Raw genomic sequence first — 16643 nt, forward strand, 5'->3', positions numbered from 1 at the left:
AATTTCCTGAGAACCACAAAGGTCAATTTTCAGATTTGATGTCCGAAGTGAGAGTATAGGTGACTCGGTTGTCCCATTTGTCTTTTGGTCAGGCAACTCCTTCCACAGTGTGTGTTTGGCTGTGTGCACGTCAAGTGCACGCTGTTCGGCGTTTGGTGTGGGCGAGATAACATTTTGTGCACATGTATGCTGCAACAAGGTGTCCAGTTGTCATATTCCATCAATAGACTACATTCAGATAGATATATAGATATTAATCAACTACATCAATATTAGTCCATGAGCCAGACCCCCCTAATTTGCGCGTTAATTACGAAATTGGTGGGCAAATTCTTGTTTGAATTTTTGACTAGCTGTAGGCCTACATCTCTACTTCACATTTCTGTATGATAACAGACTAGCAGCTTAGTGGTAGTTATCATGCATCGAATACATGCACACCTATAAAGTCACACGCAAATTGTGACAACAAATATATGATCAACTTTTGAGCCTTACTTTGTGCAGAGACCAATTAAACCACTTCTGCATACCGTAATTCAAATATGGGGAATTGATTAGATTGGTTATTTTACTTCCACAAAACTTCCATATAGGCTTAAATGGCCATTTAATGCAGTACATTTTGCACAAACACACAAGACATTTAAAATAAGGCTCGTAAATATCCCCATTTTGTAAGTGTGTGCTGAGAAGCAACATGTTCCTAATGGCTATAGAAAACTGCTCACCATTCTAAGCTTTAACATGTGTTTGTAAGTTTTGTAACTCTAGAGATACAATCAGAAACACTATTATAGTGTGATAACACGAGCCGGGGCCCTAAAATCGAGCTATAGAATCAAATGGGTGGGCAAAGCTGGTGCGATCGTTTTCAACTTGCTGTGCATCTCTACTTCACAGTTTGTCATGGTAACCATTGCAGACATGTAGCTTAGTGGTCGTTATCATGCATTGAATATGTGGACCCCTATATTACCACACATTGTTACAAATATATGATCAACCTTTGAGCCATTATTGTGTAGAGACCTATGAGCACACCTTTCTGCATAATTATGGGTAATTGATTGGAATAGTTATTTTACTTATTCAATACTTTCATGCTTAAATGGCTTTTAATGCAAGATTCTGCACACTAATTGAATAATTATTTCCCAATTTGAAAGTATGTGCCGAGAACCAACATGCTCTTAATGTCTGTAGAGATCAACACGTTTGATAAACGGATCATTTGGTCCTTCATAAAGCTCTTTCATATATGAAGTAAACCATTTTAGTTCATTTTGACTTGAGGTAGCCTATATAAAAAGGTAAACAAAAATAAATAAAGGTTGATGATATGTTCATGAAGTGTGGGTCATGACCGAAAGAATAAGGTCGCGAATACAAGCGGCCGAAATGAGATTTCTTCGACGGGTGGCTGGCATCGGGCGTCTCTCTAGCCGGGAACCCCTTTTGGTGTCTTACCCCCTCAGGCCGGGAACCCATATTTGGGTTCTGTACAGTATATACAGTATTCAAAAATTACAAAAAATTGATGCTGCTATATAAATATTTGAAGTTTTTCAGAAAGCTTAGGTCAGGCTTTAGAAGGCGTTTTTAGAATCGGCCTTAGGCCTAAATGGGCTAGGGAGGTCCTCGAGGCACGTCCCACTGGGAGGAGACCTACGGGGCAGACCAAGGATCACGTCCCACTGGGAGGAGACCCCGGGGCAGACCAAGGATCACGTCCCACTGGGAGGAGACCCCGGGGCAGACCAAGGACCCCGTCCCACTGGGAGGAGACCCCGGGGCAGACCAAGGACCACGTCCCACTGGGAGGAGACCCCGGGGAAGACCAAGGCGCAGTTGGAGGAAACACATGGACTCACTGGCCTTGGAACGTCTCGGGATCCCCCCCAGGAGGAGGTCACTAATGTTGCCCTGGAGGAGAGGGAAGTCTGGAGCACTCTGGTGGAGCTTAAATCAATACACATAATATGCGTCTCATCATGCCGAATAACTTTTGTGCACCAACTTGCATGTACAGTGCTCCTTTGAGAACTAGCCCAAAATTATTATGTACAGCCCTGTACATAGTATACATGTTTATGAAACTTTACAGTACAGTAGAGGGTCATGCCAAATAGCACTGAAACCAGTCTTACTCCAATTGGCCAAAGGGGGGCGCTATAGCATTTTTTCTTTATGAAACCTTTGAACAGGCATAACTCATGCCTCATTTGGCCAAATGGCATGGCACATGTTTCCACATGTTCCTTGACTCATTGGGAACACATCTGTCACTTTGACCAGCAAGCTCGGCCCTCAGATTTCCGCCATTTTGAGCAGTTTGAAAAACGCTTATTCCTGATTTTCTGCCTGGACTTTTGAGTAAGTTTGTAAGTCAAAACATGAACAGCAAACACATTGTCCAAAACCACACACGTAATTGTTATCAAACAAACTGAATGATTTTGCGTTTACAATAAAACTGATTGTGTCCGTATAGCTCAGTGGGTAGAGCTCTCGCCTTTGGACCACAATTTGTTCAAATCCAGGCACCGCCAACTTAGATTGGTGTGCGCAGAGGCTTCAATAACCCTGCCCCCGCACAACTAAAACCTAACTTGTCACAACTACATGGTCTTCTTTTTCTAAAATGCAGTCTTCATTTTTTCTTTGGCTTATTGTTGTGCATATTGTTCTTATTGCTTATTGCCTTCCTGCTTGGTCCCGCCTTATCGCTGCTTGCAGCTATATTTTTCCCTTTGGAGTTCAGAGAAGTTAAATGACTGAAACTCTTTTTCAAAGGATTGTCTGCAGTGTGGCAACGCTGGTGATAGTTTAGAGAAGTTAACTGACAGAAACTCTTGTCACAAAGTTTACACTTGAAAGGTTTTTCTCCAGTGTGGATACGCTGGTGTGTCTTCAGCTCCCTTTTCTGTTTGAAACATTTGTCACAATATGTACAATGGAAAGGTCTTTCTTTAGAGTGGTAACTCTCATGCACCCGCAGATAACTTGATGTACTAAAACTCTTGTCACATTGTTTACACTGGAAAGGTTTTTCTCCTGTGTGGGTAACCTGGTGTGACTTCAGTAGGTTTAACGCAGTGAAACTCTTGCCACAATGTTCACACTGGAAAGATTTTTCTCTGTAACTGTGAATACTCTGGTGCTTCTTCAGGGTATTTGCACGGGTGAATCTCCTGTTGCAATGTTTACATTGGAAAGGTTTTTCTCCAGTGTGGATATATTGGTGTCTCTTCAGGTCAGTTGGATGAAGGTAACTCTTGTCACAATGTTTACATTGGAAAGGTTTCTCTCCAGTGTGGATAGTCTGGTGCCTAATCAGAAAACCTATCCGGCTGTAACTCTTTTCACAATGTTTACATTGGAAAGGTTTCTCTTCTACATGTGCGTCACACATGTGTGTCTTAAAGCCCATTTCTGTAATGAAACCCTTTTCACAATGTGTACAGATGTGAGCCTCTGAAGACCGGGAACTCACTCCTGAGAGAGAGAGAGAGAGAGAGAGAGAGAGAGAGAGAGAGAGAGAGAGAGAGAGAGAGAGAGAAAAGCGTTGAATAAGCAGGTTAATGCTTTTTTCAAATTTAGCTTTTGTTCTCCTAATTTAGTAACTGTACCAACTCTGTTTTCCCAACAAATGTAGTTCGTGTCCCTGTGTTTAACACTGACTGACCTCCACCATGCTCCTCCCGATAATCACTGTCTTCAGTGTCAGATTCACTGGACTCATCGGTGTCTTCAGTGTCAGATTCAACTTTGACGTGCGAAGAAATGTCTTCATCTTCTCTTTTCACTGCTAGTAATGTCAACGTTGACCCATCAGGCTCCTCTGGTCTTTGAAGTAGCTCCTCCTGTTCTTCTTTAATCCCTGGAGGCTCTGGTTCCTCCTGAAGCAGACTGGGGCTCCTCTCCCGTTTAGGAGAAAACTCCTCTTGGATGTCTAGGAGCAGAAAAACAACATGATAGTCATCAACACTGGAGTCCATTTTCTGTCCTTTCCATGTACAACATTAGCTATTACCAGTTACGAAGTAGACTTCTGATATAAAACAAAATTAATTAGTACGATTTAAGCAAAATACATTTCCAACAGTGTTCATGAGGCAGAGCTCCCATGTGCGTACTTATGCACTGAAACTACCTCTGGGAGACTCATTAAAGAATATAATAATATGCATCCATGATTACTTAATGTTATAATATACAAACGTACAGGTATCACTATCTGTATAGCACTATCAAAGAGCTGTGCTTTCCTTTGGAGTGTCTATGGGACTAAATGCTTTTTTTGCCAACTGACTGAATATGACGCTACACAGCCCAACCATGATGCGATTACACATCAGCCTTCCGATGCCCGTTATTCTGACGTGTCGCCATTCCGACTAGCCGCATTACTAACCGTGTCGATAACTGCAGGCGGAAGCTACGTATAGTCGGAATGGCGGAATGACACTCTGCCCCCCCCCCCCCATGAGGGGATCCAGCGTCCCCTAGTTAAAACCCACTCACCGAAGTCAAAGTTGTGGAAGTGCTGCGGTAATTGTCTCTGTCTCCGTCTCTTCCCCCGTCGTCCTGCTGGGAGCTCTGGAGAAATGGTTCCGGCTGCTTCTGGAGAACTCATCTTCACCTGCAGGCTGGACTCCATAGACCGGCCTGGGGTCTCTGACATGAAGGAACAGAATAAGGACGTTGACATTGACGTTTACAACGTGTGTTGTGTTCGCTCCCTGTGTCATACAGTACCATATACTGCCGTTGTACAAACACAGGCAGTGGTTGGCACTAGTGGTGCAAAATAAAAATCGATTATTAAATTAATCGCGATGCCGTCAATGGACGATAATTCATCAATTCACACAAAAATCTATTATATAAAAACAAAATACCGGAGCGAAAGCGTGGAACTGATCTGCGACTGTTTTCTATTATCTATTATCTAAAACCATTGCTATAATGTATAAAGCTAAACCTATTCTGAACCAGAACTCACTATATATGCTGTATTGCTCCCTCGTACTCCCATACATCAATTGGGAAGCACCCTATGATCCGACCGTCCGAGGTGCGCTGGGGGTCGGGAGAGGGTGGGTGGTTAGGTTTAGGTGTCTGCCCCGGGGGAGGTTAGGGTTAGGGTGAGGGTTTGAGGTAGGTTGTCGATCGGACCAATGGACCGTCGGCATATTGACGCGGACCCACATCAATTACTGTGTGGAGGTATGGGGGAACAACTACAAAACCACTATCCAGCCAATATTCGTACTATATTCCTAAAAAAGCCATAAGAATTGTCACCCAATCTGATTATTACGCACCAACCAACTTATTATTCATTCAATTAAACACCCTAAAACTCCAAGATATAGTCGATCTAAATACCGCAATAACAATGTATAAGGCACTAGAGAGAGCCGCTACAACCTAAGAGGCACTTCCATATTCAAACCAACTAATGCTAGAATAAACATCAAAGAGAGGTGCATATCGGTCAGAGGGGTCCAGCTGTGGAATGGATTGGATGACGAACTAAAAAACTGTAGTACAATAAATATTTAAAAAATCCAATAGGACTTTTTCTATGGGATTATTATCCTATAAGAAATTATCCAATAGGATTTGTTCCAAATTCTTATAGGATTGTTTAATTGGATTTCCAATAGGACTTTTTCTATGGGATTATTATCCTATAAGAAATTATCCAAAAGGATTTGTTCCAAAATCTTATAGGATTTTTTTCTCATAGGATTTACTTCTATAGGATTATTATCCAATAAGAAATCCAATAGGATCCCATTTGATTCTTGTACTGGAATCCTACTGGATTCCTCTGCTGGATTCCTATAGGATTCCTAGACTATAATCCAATAGAATTCTGAAAATAAATTCTGAAAGAAATGAAAGCAAACACAATCGAACAGTATGCTAATTTATTTCAGTTTCAGAGAGATAGAAATGTCATTAAATAGGACTGTAGACTATTATGCATGTCAAACTGGGGGTCCTTGAAATTCTGTTTTTTTTTATTTATTTAAGCTATATGCAATACTTGCCATTAATATAGTGGTTGCAACTGTATTAATTGATTGCCCGATTGAGTCCCGTGGTGGGAGTTGCAACACATGTAATTTCCATTATTATTATTGTAAAAAACAAAACAAAAAACATACCTTCCCGGATGGCGTATTCTGGTAGAAAACACACTTTAACACATCCAAAGTGGGGGAACTGTTCTAGTCTCGACTCTCGAGAGTCTCTCCACTGTACTTGAAGCTATCTTAGCATTAGCGTTTGCATACAAAACAAACAGTCTTTGAACCGAACCTATAATGTGCAAATTCCTCCGGTTTTCACAACTAGCCAGTCACTCTTTAGACTGTCGCGCAAGGAGAATCTCAGACACAAGTTGCACAAAGGGTTGTACTGCAAAATGTATTATCATCATCACACAGACATTCTGTATCACGTTCAGGTTTGTTTGGGAGGAGAGCTGTGTCTAGTTAACACGGATAATGGAGCACGGATAAGACTTCCGGTGGCCGACCTCTTCAGAATAAAGGTGCTCTCTAAAGCAAGCAAACAAAAACTAACAATTATAGGCCTATACTTCAAAATACTAGTGTATACAACATTCTTTTGGTTTCTGGTTGAGACGAAAGCCCAGGAGGTCGAGGCAGATCATGGCCAAAGGCAAAGGTCAAGACGAGTCGCTGCGGTCGAGCATGGAGTTGGCTCTACCTGACATTAGCAACAGAATGATAAACATGGCATTATAGAGATTGATTGATTGATTGAACATGTTATTTCACAGTAGGCCTACGTAGAATGGGTTCATTTCAAACGATTGCCAATACAAAAACTATTCCTACTTTCAGGACGACACCGAAAATCACTAGACTTTATTCCTCCATTTTCAATTCATCAGAACATTTAAAGAGGTACAGATGTGCACTTCTATGAAAAAGAGGAAATCGTCATATAAAGAAAGTAAAAAAAAAAAAAAGAAAATGTAGCCTACAGTAGGTTATGGGGAAAAGGGGGGGGGGGACTTTGACTTATTTTTTTAAGGGGGCCAGTTTCGAATTGCAGCCGTCCGTATACAGTAGGCTATAGGTGCTCTTTGAGAGCGGTTTTGAAAGAGTCAAGGGATTCACATTTCTTAATGGCGAAATGTATTTAATCCCAATTGTTTGAGTCTGGGTTGCACGTGGTTTGTTGAGTGACACACACGTACACTGTACACACGCACGTGCCCACACAGGCACAGGCACACACACACACACACACACACACACACACACACACTTGCTTGAGAACATTAATCCTATAGGCCTATACCCGTATATATATATATATATATATATATATATATATATAGTGAGGCTTTTAAGTAAAGAAAGTGAGCTCTTCTTCCACCACTGCAGTGTTGTTTTTGGCAGTAAATTTAGATTTTAGTTTTAGCCATAGTCTCTTCTCTTGAATAGTTTTAATTTAGTTTTAGTCACATTTTAGTCACCTGGAATGTTGTAGTGTTAGTCTAGTTTTAGTCAACTAAATCTACAGTTGATTTAGTCGAACAACATTTATTTTGTCGGGCATTGATGCCGTCGTAATCACTTGCTGAAAATAGGTAAGTCGATGAAAAAGTTTCGTCTTGGTTTTAGTCGACGGAAACAACACTGACTGCACCACTCTTGCATCATCATGGAAATAGTCTTATCAGCCTGTGTCGTCACTTAATTGTCGTCATACCAGCTTTCTTGCGTCATACAAGGAAGCACACACACATGAACATGCACTCCCACACGTACAATGCACACACACACACGCGCGCACACACACACACACACACACACACGAACATGCACTCCACACGTGCCTGTAGCAGTGGCACAGCCCCTCCCCGTTGGGAATCTCCATCTATTTTTAGCACATCAACGTTGGTGATATTTTTAGCCAAGGGCCAGCATGCTATAAAAAGAACTTGCGTACAACCATCAACAGCATGCTCTTTAATTAGCTCAGTGTCCGTGGAAGTCACGGCATCGTTTTCATAGATGAGCAGTTATATTGAAGTTATATTGTTGAGTCAAATACTCACTCAGCAGAAACAAACAGATGTTTATTGGGCATGTTGTATAGACTGGTCAATGCATGTGTCATGAAGTACTCTATGTGTAAGAAGAGAGATGAGGCATTATGACTGTTTCTTCTATTAAAAATTAAGTTCTGTTGACCTTCCATAAACCTGTTACACTCTAACCAAAGTTAAAGATAAACGTTCAGTGTTTCTTAAAACAAATTCTGGACTTCCCCACAGTGGAACAGTAGGCATATACATACATATATATATACACACATTAATAGTTAAATTATTAAGCTGTGCATTGCACATGCTAACTTGATAAGTATACACACACACACACACACACACACACACACACACACACACACACACACACACCTTTATTCCATAATGCATTCCTATGCACTTAATATGCACACAAACCTCTCTCACTCTATTACACAATCCTGTCCTGGCATGGAAAGCCCCAGCTACAACCTACTTAAGGAACTGGTAGAGGCTGTCTCTCAGCACACCCGCAGGGACAGACTAGAGACACACTACACACTTTGGGCCCTGGACGCTTTGTAAGAAGAGGAAGCTGACAGTCGCACACCTGCACAGACAGACACCTCACACAGAGACACCTGGCAGTCAGTCACACACCTGCACAGACCAGACACCTCACACAGACACCTAGCAGTCAGTCACACACCTGCACAGACTAGACACCTCACACAGAGACACCTGACAGTCAGTCACACACCTGCACAGACCAGACACCTCACACAGAGACACCTGACAGTCAGTCACACACCTGGACAGACAGACACCTCACACAGAGACACCTGGCAGTCAGTCACACACCTGCACAGACCAGACACCTCACACAGAGACACCTGGCAGTCAGTCGCACACCTGCACAGCCACAGACAGACACCTCACACAGAGACACCTGGCAGTCAGACACACACCTGCACAGCCACAGACAGACCCGCACAGAGACATGGGCAAGCCGACCAATCATTGTGGAGCCGGGACTAGAGTCCTGGCAGCTCTGAGCATCCTCCTCATCCTCTCCAGCCTCATCACCGGCACACAGTCAGGTGAGTGTTGTGCACAAACTCTCAGAGTGGAAGAAGGATTTTTTTTTTTTATTATTAATATTATAGTTTACTTTTGCTTTATATATAGTCAATGGGAAATATGTGTAACCATTGTAACTATATTACTAATACTTACATGCTACACTCATTTGATATCACATGGCTATTCTACAATTTACAATTCAGGCATTTAGCAGACGTTAATTAATCCAGAGCGACTTACATTAAGCAAGAACAAAAACATGACGATACATACATAAAAACTAGTTATTATCAATCATAGCTAAGAACATAATAGTGGAATATCTATATAATTAAACCATGCGTATATTATACTATAGAGTGCTATGTCTACATAAAATGCTATCTGCCTAAGTTGAACCTTTGCATTCGCCTGTAAGGTCGTCGGGGCTAGGGCAAGTGCTACAGCAAGTGCTACGGGCAATAAAGTGCTTCCCACATGTTTCCAAACCAAGGCACCCCTTCATTAATAGTACATTTCTTGTCATGGTCCGTGGCCCAAGTAAAAATGTGTTTTTAATCTGAATGATTATTGCTTGTTTCTTTCTTAAATGTAATTCAAATGTAGCCTATTTAGTATTTTCATGTATGGAATGTTAACCCATTAAACTTGGGAAAGCATAAACGATACGTGTGCTTTACATTTTTTGCGTTTTGCAAACTTGTACATCTGCTATTTTTGGGGGAAAAAATCTTGAAATGTGTGAGAACTGAGAACCACTGATTTAGAAGACATTCGTCAAATTTCCGGTATACTTTTACTTCTATTCCACCACTACATATCAGAGGCAAATATTGTACTTTTACTCCACTACAATTATGTGGCAACTTTAGTTACTAGTTACTTTGTAGATTTTCATTATTATTACAAAACAATAAAACATACAATGAATGTTTACCACTTCAGCACTATATACAGTACATTTCAGTACATTTGTAAATATCCGATCCAGGCACAATGTGTCGCATCGCGACAGATTGTGAGCTTCTACTTAAGAGTATTTCTACATTGCAGGATCGATGCTCTTATTTAAATTAACCCATTTTGGGCGGGAACCCCTTTTGCATTACGTTATGCTTTAGCCATTTAAAAATAGCAGATCTACAAGCTCGTGGCGCGCTATGAGCTTGTAGGTCTGCTATTTTTGAAAAATCGAAGAACGACTGACGTAGAAGACATTTTTAGAATCTGATCTCAGGTCAGAATGGAAAACTGTCAGGATGTAGAAGACATTTTTATAATCTGATCTCAGGTCAGAATGGAAAACTGTCAGGATGTAGAAGACATTTTTAGAATCTGATCTCAGGTCAGAGAATGGAAAACTGTCAGGATGTAGAAGACATTTTTAGAATCTGATCTCAGGTCAGAATGGAAAACTGTCAGGATGTAGAAGACATTTTTAGAATCTGATCTCAGGTCAGAGAATGGAAAACTGTCAGGATGTAGAAGACAATTTTAGAATCTGATCTCAGGTCAGAGAATGGAAAACTGTCAGGATGTAGAAGACATTTTTAGAATCTGAACTCAGGTCAGAGAATGGAAAACTGTCAGGATGTAGAAGACATTTTTAGAATCTGATCTCAGGTCAGAATGGGTTAAATGGTGAGTATACTTTGTGTGTGTTCTGCAGCCAGCTGCTGCGTGCGGTACCGGCGGCGGCCACTGCACTGCAGGCGGCTCTCCGCTTACAGCCTGCAGACCATCAACAAGTCCTGTGACATCACTGCTATCATGTGAGTATAAATACTTTACCTCCTCAGTTCACACCATTTCAATTTCAAATTCCAAGTGCCAAGTGTCACAATATAATAAAAACTGTTGAAAATGGGGGAAAGTATATACAGTTGCATTTTGTAAAACAGCTATGTCACATTGCAACGTTATCAGTTTCTGTGCCGTCACTTTTGGGATCCACATTTCTTAATGGCTGTTGGTAGGGCGTTCAACATATTTGTGGCATAGGAGCGAAATTAATTTTAAAGGAGCATTCAGTGATTTGAAACCACTGGGGGGGGGGGGGGGGGGACGCGGCAGGCCAACACCACACACACCAAGGCCCCGCCCCCGCTCGATCATAATTGGCGGATTAAGGCCCCTGTGTAATGCTGCTTGTTACTGATTGGCCGTGGTCATGTTTCAGGAGTAGACTGAAGGCTCATTCAATAGTCTATATTTTCGGTGGTGAGGTGAGGTGACCAACGAACTACAACATGACGTCACTGAGGTGACCACAGAACTACAACATGACGTCACTGAGGTGACCACCGGACTACAGACCACATACATCCAAACAGAAAAAAACCCTGTCTGAATGACAGCCCATGTGCATCCAAACAGAAAAGTGCTATCCGTAGTATATCTGATTGCATTAAACGTTAAGCAACATTAAACTCACTTCGCCACTCACTTTCTGCATCTGCATACCCATATAGGCTATACTGCTTGTTTCCCCCACTCATTAACACACAGATGCATCATCTCATCCTGTCTTGTGCAGATTCCACACTCACACAGGTTTCGAGTGTGCTGACCCTTCCAAGGACTGGGTTCTTCGCCTAATGCGCTGTGTTGAGTGAGTACAACGAGCCATGTTCCTCTCTTTTGTTCTTCTTTGTATGTTGTATCTGTGTGTGTGTGTGTGTGTGTGTGTGTGTGTGTGTGCGTGTGTGTGTGTGTGTGTGTGTGTGTGTGCATGTGTGGCGTGCACGCCAGCATTAACATAACATCTCATTGAATATACTGTCTCTCTGGTGTTTCCTTACAGTGAAAAGAGGAGAAAAGAGGAAATCTACTCCGTACCACAGTAGCTGTGTATCTGTACTCTGTGCTACTAGCTGTGTATCATCATAATCACCTACCTTTTACCTGCACTATATATAGTTACTGTTTAATACTGTATTGGATCATGTAGCCTGCTGTTTTTGAGGGCCTCCTATTTCTTACTCCTAAGTCACACGCTTTGTGTGTTTGTGTGCCCCCCCATAGCGATGATTTGATTGTAAATTCATGCTCAATTCATTGTCAATGGCAATGATATGTGCCATAATCTACACTATAGCTGTTTATAGGAGGGGCTAGCACTCCTCAAAAATCTATAATTGATACCTTGATCAAATAAGTAATTCATAATTGATCGGTGGGCATGACATTACAGGTGAAAAATTTCGAAAAATGTAAAAACTAAAGTGAAATCACCCACGAGCTATACAAGCTCACAATGTGACGCATAGGGACTTTATGTGGTTTTCACACTTTTTCATGTCACAGACCCCTAAATCCATAATGTATATTTGGCCACAGAGCCCATCTGATAATGTTTTGTTTTCTGCCAGCTGGGATTCCTAGAAGAGAAGATTTAAAGTGTTAAAATAGGTGCTATTGTCATATATGAACTTTGACATCATTGTCCTGTTCTGTTTTATAAACAGAGAATGTATAGTATTATTATATGTACAAAACTGTAGCTTCAATTGATTGAAGAAGCATGAAAACATTATGTTTTATTAAGTGACCACACTCAAATTATATCTCTGCTGTCAGGAAGAAACCTCCAAAATGTTCATTTTTCAGAAAATGAAAAACATAGTTTTTTCAGGAAATGAAGAAAACCTTATAGTATGAAAACAAAGCAATACTGCCTCATCAAAGTCGGCGGTGTGACTTTATATATTGTGATCGTCTTGCATGAGAGGGGGAGAGGTGGTGGAGTTAACTGCTTTAGCAGACAGTTTGAGGGTCCAATGGAGATGAGAGGTTTTGTCCGAAGCGCTTTTTTGTACTTTCCATTGGTTCAATATATGTTTTAACCAACACACAGATGTAAATGGTGTTGAATAGCACTGATGTATGCAAAAAAGAAAAAAATATACAACCTCAAAAATGGAGTTAGGTGGTTTCCTCCCCGCAGCAACGATATGTGTACAAACTGTAGCTTTGATTGATTGAAGAAGCATGAAAACATAATTATTACACAGATTAGTATTTGTTTTGATACTGAGCCTCTCTGAGAGGAGATTAAACACTTTGTTCTATGAAGATGAATATTTAACTGATGTACTATGAAGATGAATATTTAACTGATGTACTATGAAGATGATTATTTAACTGATGTACTATGAAGATGAATATTTAACTGATGTACTATGAAGATGAATATTTAACTGATTTACTACCAAATAAAGATAATATGTGCTTCTTATTTCTGTGTGTCTAAAATAAAGTTGTCATTGAACCATATAACCAAACCTGCTGCTTTTTCAGTTAGATAATAATGCAATATCATTCAAACAGACACATTTCATAATTGTATTACAAATTCAGCAAATATATTATGTACAATAAACATTTTGTTTAGGTCAAATATTTGGCTTAAGTTCATGAAATCATGAGTCATATTAGCCACTTGCCCAAATGTGAAGACCGTTTTTGTGCAAAATGAATGGTTGCAATTTATTCAGAATCATGAATAATTCCTAGTTCAACCCCTGAATTTAACATGATCCACAATTTTTCAGTTATTTAGATGACCCTAAGGATCATACAAAAAACCTTGAACGATTACTATTGCAATTTAATTTGTAGATTGACAATGACTAACCTAGTCTATACTCTGTCTCTAATGCATGGTTGCTAGGAAGCATTCTGCACAAAGCTGCAAGGTGTAATGATAAATGGTCCAACACTGACACCTAGTGGTCTCTTTCAGCCATTGCCTACAAATGGATTCAGGAGTGATTGATTGAACATTGTATCCACAGTTACTGTAGTAGAAATGGGTACAGTCCAAATGAAAGTACACGTTAATACAAACAGGATAAAAAGGATACAACCAGAAAAAAGGAGTGGTTTACATCAGGGTCCTCCATTTTCAATTCATCAGAACATTTAAAGATGCACAGATGTACATTTGTGGTACCAGGCAACAGGTATTCTGATTGGCCAGTACGAGATGATGCATGATGATAAGAGCGCCCCTCACTTCACACGGGTGTGATTTTTACTAAACTGCAATATGGTAGAGAGCTATATGCCAAACAGGCGAAGACAAGGAAATCATAACCATTGGCCAAAGGGTGCCACTGTAGCTATGGACTGAAAACTGCAAACATTGAACAGGCATAGCTCATGAACCGTTTGATCTACAGCCATGAAACTCCAATACACATACAGTAGGCTATGCGTCTCCTCATGAGGAACAAATGTGTCAATTTGACCTAACGACCTGTGACCATTTATTCTCCCAACATTTTGAATTATTATGAAAAACTGTTAAACTCAAACTTCTGTCTGATCAATCAGAACAAAACCTTCTACACACAAATGTCGGACCGATATCTAAAGAATGTTTTTCTTCTGCATACATGCAGAGTCAGATTCTCATGATCATGCATTAATGACTCATAGGAACAGACTACATGACAACCAGGCAGTGTTGTTTTCGTCGACTAAAACTAAGGCGAAAAATGTTCGTCGACTACCTTTTTTCACTGACAAAAACAAATGGAAACTAAATGAAAACTAAGCTACGATGACTAAAACTAAGACTAAATATACTGACAATTTCGTCGACAAATAAAAACTAAAATTAAATGTTAGGAAGGGACTAGTGGACAACAGATCCACTATAAGTCATTTTACTCTTGGTTGCATGCTGAAAATATAGCCGGTCTACAAGCTCACAACGCGTTGTCATGAGCTTGTAGATCGGCTATTTTCAGCAAGTGTAAAAACACTCATCACGACGGCATCAAGACCCGCCAAAATACATTTTAGTCGACTAAATCAACTGTAGATTTAGTAGTAGTTGCCCAGGTGGAGCATTGTATCTATCTTGACCTACAGTTTACAGTGGCTGTGCTAACTGTGAACAAAGCTCAGTGTGTGCCTTCTTTCAGGGACACACAAGAAAGGACTCTGCTGGGAAGCAGGGCCGTCATTATTAGCAGGTCCATCCTTATTGGGTATAACAGACAATCAAGGTCCATTCTTATTGGTTAGCAGACAATAGCATTGTGTTCTTCTGACCTGTTTGGCTCCCATTTCACTGACCCAGTCCGCTGAATGGACAGGACAGCTCTCTGCAACTTTTAAGACCAAAAATAAAAATAAATTAATGATCATATTTGCACTGGGTACAGTCAATATATTCATATTTGAACTGGGGAACCCCAATATAATTACATTTGAACTGACAAGCAAGAGTTGAGGCATTGCATTTAGTTTGACCCTGACCTACAGTAGGCTACATGATCTACAAGGCCCATCTCCTATTTTCACTACATTATTATTGTTTTAAATCATAGCAAAATAAATGATGTTTTTGACCTTATTAGGTTTCCTCCGGAGACCGTCGTTATTCAGGGATATTGTGTTGCATGTGAACAACGAGCAGCTCTCTGAAAGGGAGCTGGTGAGTATATAAGACACTGCAGTGGCCGGGGACACTGTCAGTGAAGTCAGGTTTGTGTTGGGTCACTGGTAGTCAGTGAAGTCAGGTTTGTGTTGGGTCACTAGTAGTCAGTGAAGTCAGGTTTGTGTTGGGTCACTGGTAGTCAGTGAAGTGCAGGTTTGTGTTGGGTCACTAGTAGTCAGTGAAGTCAGGTGTGTGTTGGGTCACTAGCCTGTGAACTTAGTCTTGTGTTGCGGACTCACCTGTCAGTTTCAGGATGAAGGCTTGCCGACGTGCTACTAGGGCTCAGGTTGGCGTTAGGTGTGGTTCAGCTGCGTGGATCAGTTCTGTCCTTCTGGTTTTGCTCCTGGTGTTTGAGGCTGAAACGAGCGTTCACTTTGAGCTCAACATTGACCAGCATGACTGCAGTGTGACGGTGAACAACAATGCAGGTAAGGAGAGAGACATTATACTTTCAACCACAACTAGGGATGCACCGAAAGGGATATTCTTGGCCGAAACCGAATACCGAATATAGGAAACAGTTGGCCGAAAACCGAATACCGCAAATCCGAATATGATTAATATTATATATATTTTTTCTATACCATTGCTGTCATGGTCGTACCTTAAAGCTACCTGATTTATGGCAAAATAAATGGTTATGGCAAAACTTAACTTAAATAATAATCACTATTATGGGTCCAGAAAACATTTATTCCGCTCTTTTGACTGCATTAATTGCATACACTATTCTGTGATATATTATCTGCCTATTTGGGCCGAAACCGAATAGGCCGAAAATGCGTTTTTAGCCATTTTCTGCCGAATATTTTCTCCGGCCGAATATTCGGTGCATCACTAACCACAACCACTGCTTTACTTTATCGCACAGCAAATAATAGTTACATTCACCACACTCTAAGAAAAGGGAGGACAGTCACTCAACCTGTGAGTCACATGGAAAGCCACCAGATGTCGTTCCGTCCGAGAGCGTACAAGCTTTACCAGAAGTAGAAGAAACATTTATATTCTTGTCTTTTGTTAGTT

General features: G+C 40.8%; 2 protein-coding genes across 2 annotated transcripts; one reads left to right on the forward strand and one right to left on the reverse strand.

The window, feature by feature from the left end:
• Nucleotides 1-2612: 2612 nt before the first annotated feature.
• Nucleotides 2613-6358, reverse strand: LOC308336712 (uncharacterized protein). The gene is made up of 4 exons (XM_080794218.1): nucleotides 6183-6358; nucleotides 4528-4680; nucleotides 3689-3955; nucleotides 2613-3498 (listed from the first exon to the last, which is right to left on the reverse strand). The coding sequence occupies exons 2-4, from the start codon at nucleotides 4661-4663 to the stop codon at nucleotides 2654-2656; spliced, it is 1248 nt and encodes a 415-aa protein (XP_080650344.1). The 5' UTR covers nucleotides 4664-4680; nucleotides 6183-6358; the 3' UTR covers nucleotides 2613-2653.
• Nucleotides 6359-8639: 2281 nt separating this feature from the next.
• Nucleotides 8640-12635, forward strand: ccl20b (chemokine (C-C motif) ligand 20b). The gene is made up of 4 exons (XM_080793475.1): nucleotides 8640-9183; nucleotides 10836-10938; nucleotides 11703-11777; nucleotides 11970-12635. The coding sequence occupies exons 1-4, from the start codon at nucleotides 9084-9086 to the stop codon at nucleotides 12010-12012; spliced, it is 321 nt and encodes a 106-aa protein (XP_080649601.1). The 5' UTR covers nucleotides 8640-9083; the 3' UTR covers nucleotides 12013-12635.
• Nucleotides 12636-16643: the final 4008 nt, after the last annotated feature.

Source organism: Protomyctophum bolini (assembly GCF_963924005.1).
Source record: "Protomyctophum bolini genome assembly, chromosome: 21".
NCBI classification, from domain to species: domain Eukaryota; kingdom Metazoa; phylum Chordata; class Actinopteri; order Myctophiformes; family Myctophidae; genus Protomyctophum; species Protomyctophum bolini.

Bases quoted from the DNA above. Each gene is read 5' to 3' on its own strand.
- LOC308336712 (XM_080794218.1), bottom strand. From the start codon at position 4,663: ATGGAGTCCAGCCTGCAGGTGAAGATGAGTTCTCCAGAAGCAGCCGGA. The intron at 3,956-4,527 runs GTGAGTGGGTTT...TTCTGCTCCTAG, and splicing joins CTTCCACAACTTTGACTTCG to ACATCCAAGAGGAGTTTTCT. The intron at 3,499-3,688 runs GTCAGTCAGTGT...TCTCTCTCTCAG, and splicing joins TCGGGAGGAGCATGGTGGAG to GAGTGAGTTCCCGGTCTTCA.
- ccl20b (XM_080793475.1), top strand. From the start codon at position 9,084: ATGGGCAAGCCGACCAATCATTGTGGAGCCGGGACTAGAGTCCTGGCA. The intron at 9,184-10,835 runs GTGAGTGTTGTG...TGTGTTCTGCAG, and splicing joins CATCACCGGCACACAGTCAG to CCAGCTGCTGCGTGCGGTAC. The intron at 10,939-11,702 runs GTGAGTATAAAT...TGTCTTGTGCAG, and splicing joins TGTGACATCACTGCTATCAT to ATTCCACACTCACACAGGTT.